At 38.2% G+C, this 9,159-nt stretch overlaps 1 protein-coding gene across 2 annotated transcripts in view; it reads left to right on the forward strand.

Moving 5' to 3' along the window:
• Positions 1–4,924, forward strand: part of plagl2 (pleiomorphic adenoma gene-like 2) — a 49,130-nt gene extending 44,206 nt beyond the window's left edge. For both annotated transcript variants that reach the window (XM_053643987.1, XM_053643988.1), the window contains exons 2-4: positions 1,521–1,638; positions 1,749–2,165; positions 2,534–4,924. In XM_053643987.1, the coding sequence (XP_053499962.1) occupies positions 1,876–2,165; positions 2,534–3,998 (1,755 nt within the window). In that variant the 5' untranslated portion in view covers positions 1,521–1,638; positions 1,749–1,875 and the 3' untranslated portion in view covers positions 3,999–4,924. The remainder of the gene's footprint in view (positions 1–1,520; positions 1,639–1,748; positions 2,166–2,533) is intronic.
• The last annotated feature ends 4,235 nt before the right edge of the window (positions 4,925–9,159 follow it).

Consider the following 9,159-nt stretch of genomic DNA (forward strand, 5'->3'; position numbering starts at 1 on the left):
CCTCATGTGTATAGCCACAGTTTGCACTGTATTCTTTGTCTTTCTTTGGCATTGTTTTTGTTGCTGTGTTTATGTTTAGTTTTGCCATAGTGTTTTGCCTCAAGGTCATAGTGTCATTTTTGTGTTTTGTTTTGTTCTTTATTAAACTTTAGTACTTCTGCACTTGCATCCGTCTCTACCTTGAAATCTCTTATATGTCATACAGTGAAGTCTATTTTATTTTATGTTTAATTGCTTTATTCAATTGCCGTAGCATTTCTTACTTGAATACTATTGACAGACCTACCTGAGAAAACGTATCGTTATCGTGAAATAAGATTGTAGTCATAATGCCCACCCATAAACATTAGAATTTGGTGATTCCAGTCTTGAATTTCATGTAAAATATGAAATGTACTTCTTACTGTAGTAAATATCATAAACCCTGCTGATGGGGATATTTTTTTCATTTTAGGAATTAAAATGAAAAAAGTTACAAGAACAGTTGGTTCTCTTTGAAACCATTGTAGGATTAAATGACAATGGTAAGATGTAATAGTGGTATTTTTTGTTACATTTATGTTGCCATTGGTTTGTGAAGGTTAAAATATAAATTCAGCTCAGCTCAGCGTTGAGTTTACAATTCTTTCAATTTAATTACTTCCTTGACTCGGCCGGACTTGATTCAGACTCGGCCATTAAGGACTCGGACATGAGTCCAACTCAGCCCCTTTTGGACTCGGACTTGATTGGTTAAGGACTTGGTCTCGACGTGAACTCGACAAAGGTGGACTCGGACCCAACACTACTGTTATCATTTAGATTTCCTGTTTATGAATTTTTGCACTGGAGCTTTTCACTGGCCAACTCTGAACATACTTTTGCCGGTTATGAGATTCAGATGTCAACAAAAACATCAGATAGTATGGACATCCAAAGCATTATTTAGAAGAGACATTAAATATTTCTTAACAACTTTACCTATTTAACCTTTTTTTTTTTTTTTTTTTTTTTTTTAAATAAAAAAGACCTTGCAGAAATGCTTTTGGGTAATGTGGCCTGTGACCTGCATGTAGTAGCGTCTGTATTTTGTGATGTGTGCTTGTTGAATGGTTAAATAAGGGATAATAATTACATTTAGCTGAAGACAGTGTTTCTGTTTTTGTGTCCTTATTCACTGCTTTACTTATGGTGCCTTATAACAAAGCCTGCAAGAGAAATGGTTTTCAAATAAGCTTTCAGTTTTTGTTCATGTGGTACAGAAAAATCATAACAGGAATTTTTATTGCTAAAATGTTTTTTAAGCAAAAAACTATTAGGTGAAAATCACAAATATAAATAAGATATTTTATAAATATAAGAATTTAAACTGTCCATTCTACCGACTTTTCTGTAGTCACATAGTAGTACAATAAACAACCTGTTCTACAACATACATAAACCATATACTGAACAACATGCTGAAAATTTGGGATGACCAGATTTCAAGAAACTTAAAAATGTATGCTTTAATGCTTCCATATTATTTCATTTTTCTGCAGAACAAGCAAAATGAGCAGTACTAATATCTACTGGACCCCACCCATGTCAGTTGGGACTGGGTGAAAAAGAGAGAGAGACAGACTGCTATTTTTCTTGAACTTCTGAACCTAAAGAACAGTAAGTGATAAAGCATAAGCCAATCATATAGTTAAAAATAAAGGGCAGTTTTGTAAGTGATGCATTATATGAAAGAAGAGCTTTAGGTGTTTGCATATTGTCCATTGTAGATTTTTCAAAGGAGAGACTGCATAGAACCCATCCTCTTAAACTCCACCCCAGGCAAGATCCAAACAGAGCCTGGAAGGTTGGGCAGCAACAGCCGGGGTTCAATGGCAACGGCACCATAGGGCTGCCATGGCAGCAGCTGCCACCGATGCCCCACACCACATAACCACACTGACGCCGGAGGACGAGGATCGACGAGCTGCCCCCAAACTGTTTGGAGGTCCAGCTCAAGTGAGGACAGAGAGTGAGAAGGAGACAGAGAAGGAGGAAAGCGGCAAGGAGTGTTTGGTGTGTGGCACCTTTTTCAGCTCACAGGATAAGCTTCAGATCCACACATTCAGTCACACAGGAGAGAAACCTTTCCACTGTTCCCAGCCCCACTGCCACAAGGCCTTCAGCTCCAAATATAAGCTCTACAGGTAGGTCAGTTTGAAAACAACCTTTGTTCACACAGATCATCCTTAAGTATGTGCCTCATTGTTCATTCTAGTGAGAGTCCCTTTACATGCATAAAGCATAGGTCACATTGCATGAGGTTGTACAATAAGTCTTGGTAGTAGCTCATATCAATGTTTTCAGAGACATTTAGAGTTGAGTGTGTGTATATATCAGAGCTTGGCTAAAGTCTATCTGTGTACTCTCAATACTTCTATCAAAAGTGCTCAAAAGCTCATAACCACTGTAACAGACCACAATATTTAAATGAATAGTTTGTATAATAATGTAAATCATAGTTACTCAGTGTTCTTGCACAAATTTTTTTAACTCATCTTTACCTCCACTGTAGGCATATGGCCACACACTCCCCACAGAAGACCCACCAGTGCTCATTCTGTGAAAAGATGTTCCACCGTAAAGATCATCTGAAAAATCACCTGCAGACCCATGACCCCAACAAAGAGGCTTTTAAGTGTGAGGAGTGTGGCAAGCACTATAACACAAAGCTAGGCTACAAGCGCCATGTGGCCATGCACTCTGCCACAGCAGGAGACCTGACCTGCAAGGTATGTTTGCAGAGCTACGAGAGCACTCCTGCCCTCTTGGATCACCTCAAGAGCCATTCTGGCAAGTCTTCAGGTGGTACCAAGGAGAAGAAACACCCATGCGATCACTGTGACCGTCGCTTCTACACCCGCAAGGATGTTCGCCGACACATGGTAGTGCACACGGGTCGCAAAGATTTCCTGTGCCAGTACTGTGCCCAGCGCTTCGGAAGAAAGGACCACCTCACACGACATGTGAAGAAGAGCCACTCACAGGAGCTGCTGAAGATCAAGACAGAGCCACCAGATATGCTGACTCTACTTGGTTCTGGCTCTCCAACCTGTGCTGTGAAGGAAGAGCTCAGTCCTATGATGTGTAGCATGGGCCCCAACAAGGACTCCATGATGACCAAACCTTTCCGCAGTGGTACCCCTTTCTCTATGGGCATGTACAACCCACACCACCTCCAGGCCATGTCCAGCCCAGGATTGGGTCACCATCACTCCTTGGTTCCTGGGTCACTGTCTGCTGCTATGGGTATGGGTTGCTCCATGGAGCCTCCTTCAGCCTTGCACCACCATCATCCACATCACCACCACCACCACCACCACCCACACCATCCTTCCCCTCCACCTCCACCACACCAGCAACAGACTCCACTGCAACCCCAAACCCAGCAGCAGCATTCCCAACCTCCCAAGTACCAGCTCGGATCTACCTCATACTTGCTGGATAAGCCCCTAAAGGTGGAGATGGAGAGTTACCTGATGGATCTGCAGAGTGGCTTGCCAGTCCCACCACCACCTTCGGCTGATCCCCATTCTGCTGCCTCACCTAATAAAGATGGTCTGGAGCCTCCACCCGGCTTAACGGATGAGCTGTGTGGGGATCCCCTCCTATCTAAAAGCCCTGCCGTCATTGCTGAATCTCTGTGTGCTGCTAACATGGACTTCTCCCATTTACTGGGCTTCTTTCCGCTAAACCTGCCTCCCTATAGCACTCCCATGAGTTCGGGAGGCCTGGTGATGGGCTACTCCACCTCCACTGCTTCTTCTTCCTCATCATCGTCAGCATCTTCACATGCTGCCGAGTCTCATGCTGCCACAGCAACAGCCTCAGTGCCTCTTACCTCTTTGCAACATCAACCTCAGGAGCAACCAGGCTCCAGCGGAGGTCTTGGTCTTGGGTCCCTGCACCCACTCCCACCAGTGTTTAGCTCCAGCCTTAGTACGACCACTTTGCCTCGCTTCCATCAGGCCTTTCAATGAGGCTCCCACCCCACCCTGGTCTGCCACAGGATGAGACAGCTGAGGTGGCCCAGGGAAGAGGAGCTTTAGGGCTCCCTCTAGGGGTGGGAGAATAAAACAATTGAACACATAGAAGCCTTAATTGAAGTGCACAAATGCTTTTAAATGAGCCTGGATAAAACAATTTATTTTCAAAAAGGAAGTAAAACATAGGAAATAAGAATACCATGGAGCGTTTATTTAGGCTTTTTCATCTATATCTTAGTTAAAACTTCCCCCCAACCCTTGTCTCACCAATTACTAGTTAGGAGGCAGCACCAACAGGCCTTTAAGGAATGGTACCACGTAATATATAAAGTAATAATATGATTTGGAGAAAGGCAAAGAATAATGTATAAAAAGTAATGTCTTTTAAGACTCTGAAAGAATAGTTTGAAGTTATTAAGCTTTTTTTTTGTTTTTTTGCTTTTACGAATATGAGACTTAATTTATATCGTCTCTGTTCTATTAAAGTCAGGTATCATTTAATTGCCCTTAAACTAAAACTGCCTTGGCAGCCAGGAGAGGAAAATTAGTGGAGGAAAGAAGTTGTGATGTTGCATAAAAATTCTCACCTCTTAAAAAAAAAAAAAAAAAAAAAGCAAATTCATTATACATTTATATATTAAAAAAATTCCCCATAAAATGTATTAGTTCCAGTTGTTTAGAACCCCCCACATATAAAAAAAACCACACACTTTAATATAAACAAGTTGCTCCATATAAATGCACACTGCTCTTCTAAAAGGTATTTATTGCAAATACAGATTTTGTGAGCAATCTAAGATATACAATAAAAGGAAGAAGGCAAGAAAGGCAGCAAATAAGCTGCACAATTTTACAATCCTGCTTTTATATGCTGTGACCATTCAGAAGTAAGGACAAATAAAAGGATAATGTAAAAAAAATAATAAAATACAGGTTTATGTTAATCAGAGGAAGCACTTTGTTTACAGCAGAAGGCACTTGACCTTTTTGGGGTCCCATGGTGACCCGCTGACCCTCAGTTCCCTACTTCCTGCCCCAATTGACCTTTTTCTACCTAGCCAAGCTCCTTACACAGCCACAAGTATATTTAAAGTATTCTCTAGTATTGAAATAATTAAAGTACTTCATAATGGTTTCCTTCTTCCTCCCAGCACTAATTTTAACATCTCCACTGCAAACATTTTACCTCCACTATAATGCCCACCGCATTATTAAAACACAAAGATTTTAGGCAGGTTAATAGAGGTAATAATCACCCTGACATATGTGAATAGAAAATAAATAAGATTGGGGGGGGGGTGGAATCTACAAGAGTATTTTTGCAGTGTACGAAATATCACATCAAAAAGAAATATATAATTGCTTTTATTTTAGTCAAATGTACTTTAGATAGATGTATTAAAAATTGCTGATGGAATTTTTACAAAAACAAAAAAAGTCAGGTTTACATAATTATGTAACCTCGGTCAAAAAATGGATGAAGTAATTGCTTTTCATTATAGTCTTCCCTGTACTATTTGTTCTATTCTTTTTTGTATGTGGGTCAAAGGATGATATTTTGACCAATGTGTAATAGGCTATTAGTAGAATAATCAAGTAGAATGAACTACTCTTTAATCTTTAGTGTTGCTTAGAGAGGCCCATAATGTGACCCAAGTTTGATCAGAATTATTCTATTTCACTATTGGAACAGACCTGACAGATGTATTTAGTGTGGCTCGCATCCTGTGGTCCCTAGACGATTATACTTTTTATCAATTTATTCCCAGGAGAGCATAGCAAAACCCTAAATCAATGCACTACAAAACAATGTGTTAATAATTTTGTAAAAATGAAAAACTAAACAAAACCAAACAACAACTTATAAACCAGTCACGTCAAATTTTTTGAAAGAATGACAAATTGATTCCTATAAAATGATGATGATGGTGCTATTTTCTCCACCAAGATGCACCAAATGCAGAAATCCATCTGAAATAAAGGTCTAGTACAAATGGCCAGACTTTAAATTTTGCCCATCCCTAGCCTTGTAGTAAATGTGAAAGTTGATTTAAGAATGAAATTGCTCAAACGCAAGGCCACCCTACAAAATGAATTTTAAAAAGTTATGATGCTGCTTTAGCGCTATGGTTGGCAACAGTCATAGACCACTTCTGCAAAAATTCTCCTGCAGAGATCTTTAAACTGAATAAGTGAACTGTTTGTCCATTTCTATTCTCTTTTTACAGCTGCTTCTTCCATTCAAATGAACATTTTTTATCAAAGGGTCTGAAGAAAGACAAAATACCCAGAACAAATAAGTCACCAGACTGGTCTTTGACATTCAAAGCATGGGACAGTTGATTGGGATATTGCCTAGTCGTTTGTTGTCATATTATATATTATTTTCTGTTTGTTGAAACAGGACCTCAAAACAACACAACACATCACCTCATTTAATTTTATTATACTTTTTTTTTTTCATACCAAAAACCTGGGGAGAAGAAACTTCTTTTTTGCACAATTGCAAGCTAAAGAGCTAATATTGAAATAATATTTTTGCATATACTGTAAGAACGATCAACACAACTGGTAGGTTCTGACTGAACAAAAGAAGAAAGCCAAATATGCATTTGAATTTTTTCTCACATTCCTTTATATTCAGAATTGGATTGTGTGAAATCTAGTTTCAAATTTAAACAACTTTTTCTTTTGTGTTTAGATTGCATGAAGGAAAAGTGTATTTTTATCATTTATTGCCCTTTCTATCATAGTCTGTTGGTGAAATAAAAGAAAAAACTTTTATCTGACAGGCACTTTGAAACATAAACTTTTCTTTTTTTTTGTCATCACATTAATATGTAGGATAAGTGTGTCAGGTAACAATCCTAAACAGGTCTAAAACTGCATAAGCAGTATAAGTCATAAAGCTGTGCATTTTTCTTAAAAAAGAAAAGTTATTTTAACAAAACATGAGAAAAATATTCAACAACAAGCTATTGGCAACTTCTGAGTTTGTCCTCCCCGGGTTTTCTGTGAGCTGATCTGAATTTTAGCACTTTTAAACCTTTGAAAAGAGTATTTTTTTCTTGAAATTTCAGCCTTATGTGTTTATGATTTTTTTGTATTTGATCTTGTACATGTATGTGCCATTAGTTCAATATGTAGAATTTATTAATCTATATGTAATTTTTTCCCCTCCTCTTCCAAAGGAGTAACAGTATTTTTTTGATAGACTTTCACTAATATTGCTGCGTTTTGCCCCAGCTCTTCTTGCTTTGTGCATTTTAGGACTTGAGAAACAACAAATGTGCTTGTCTTAGCTTTGAAACCCTTGCTGTAAAAGTCCGTTGAACACAATTCAAAGCTGCACCTTGCTATTTCTGCAAACAAAAAAAAGGAAGAGTTGGAGAACAAAGAAAAACAAAAGCTTAGTTCCTGCCACAATCTTTTTCTTTTTTCAAATTATCTAAATATTACAGGTTTCACTGGTTTACTGGATTGAGTGTACCCCCTTCAAATTTTTTGGTTTAGGTTAAGTTTTATATAATAAGCACAAGACAGGGTGGAGCTCATATGTCAGGGGGATTTTGGCAATGATGGTGATGAGTAGTTGAGTTCCTGGCAGAGGCATCCAAGCAATGCAGCATTTGTATCTCATTGCCTGTTGTGCTTTAGATTAAGTGGAGGCTTCAAAAGATGAAAGATTTTTTCAAGTTAATATCGGGCGTGCTTCTGTGCCCTTTAATAAAAAATAAAATAAAAAAAAGAGCACCTCTCACTCACTGTAAACTTTGTCAACATCAAAGTGGACTTTAAAACACCACCACCTCAAGGAGCTACCCTTCTAGTCACCCGTGATGTTTCACTGGAGGAGAGGAAAAACTGTTAAATTGTGTGTTGTGCTAAAGGGAACATTTATTTGATTTATAATTTGATACTCTCTCTATAATCATGTATCCCTTTATGATTGATAAAAAAGAGAAATAAGCCTTTTATTTCCATTGCACCTACTAGGGATGCACTTATCTTTTTATTTCTCCCAATATGTGTAGGTGTCTAAGCTATTAAAAAGAATATATAAAAAAAATATTGATCTAAGGAGAAAAAAAAAATTACAATCTGACTTGAGGAAAGAAATGCCTTGCTTTCTTGGAGAGAAAATATGCTGTCTGTTGAAAAAGACATCAAATTGTAGTTTCATTTATTTTAGCTTAATGTAAGTCTTGCATTCCAAGCTCTTGATGTATCATGTTTAGCAAAATAGACCTCTTATTTTTAGTACTTGCTTATTACTGCCACCCCTGAGAAAGGAAAAAAAAAGGTGAAAGAACAAAAATGGAACATTTTCATTCATCTTTACACTATTTTATATAGCATGGGATTTATCAGCTACAGGGAGAATTATATAAAATATATGACAACCAGTCCACTTTGTATCACCTACAATCAGTTGCTGCAATGTAAAGAGACAGATATGTATATTGGTTGATCCAAAGAGATGTCATTACAACAAAACCTATTTACTTATTGTACAGAGCATTGTACCGTTTGACTTGTAATGTATGATGTTAAAATCATTAAAAAGATAAACCCACGGTTTTATACCTTTGTCGCACACGACTGCCCCTTCTTTAACTCCTTCCTGGGGGTGATTTCCTGCTGGCTGTGGTGGGAGAGGGTGCTAGAATAAGCAACCTAGGTTATGGCTGAAAACTGCCATTCGCATACCATACAGCCAAGGCAGGAAACCACACCACTGCACACAAACAAAATGGAGAAGAGAAAGAAAAGAAAAAAAAAAAAAAAGAAATGTGAAGGCAAGGTTCCAAGTGATAAAAAAGCAGAGCTTGGCATTAAGGCAGCTTAATTATACCACGATACCTCAAACCTATACTTACAGGTCCCAAGGCTCTGTTTAAGCACAACATTCTTGCAAATGCACAAACTGGAATAAAATAGCATGGCATCATTTCGTATATGTAAGATGACTGAGAAATTTGAGGTTTTACAGACTTTCTCCGGAGCTTGTACATGTATGTACAGCCTCAACCACTGCTGAGGAAAAAACTGGCTAAACAGAGTCAACAGCATGGTCGTACATATTTGAAAGTCAGACTGAATGCTTTCCAATTTACAAGCAAGCAAGCGTTTCGATGGACTGCATTTCAAATCG

Source organism: Ictalurus furcatus, chromosome 15 (assembly GCF_023375685.1).
Source record: "Ictalurus furcatus strain D&B chromosome 15, Billie_1.0, whole genome shotgun sequence".
Taxonomy (NCBI): domain Eukaryota; kingdom Metazoa; phylum Chordata; class Actinopteri; order Siluriformes; family Ictaluridae; genus Ictalurus; species Ictalurus furcatus.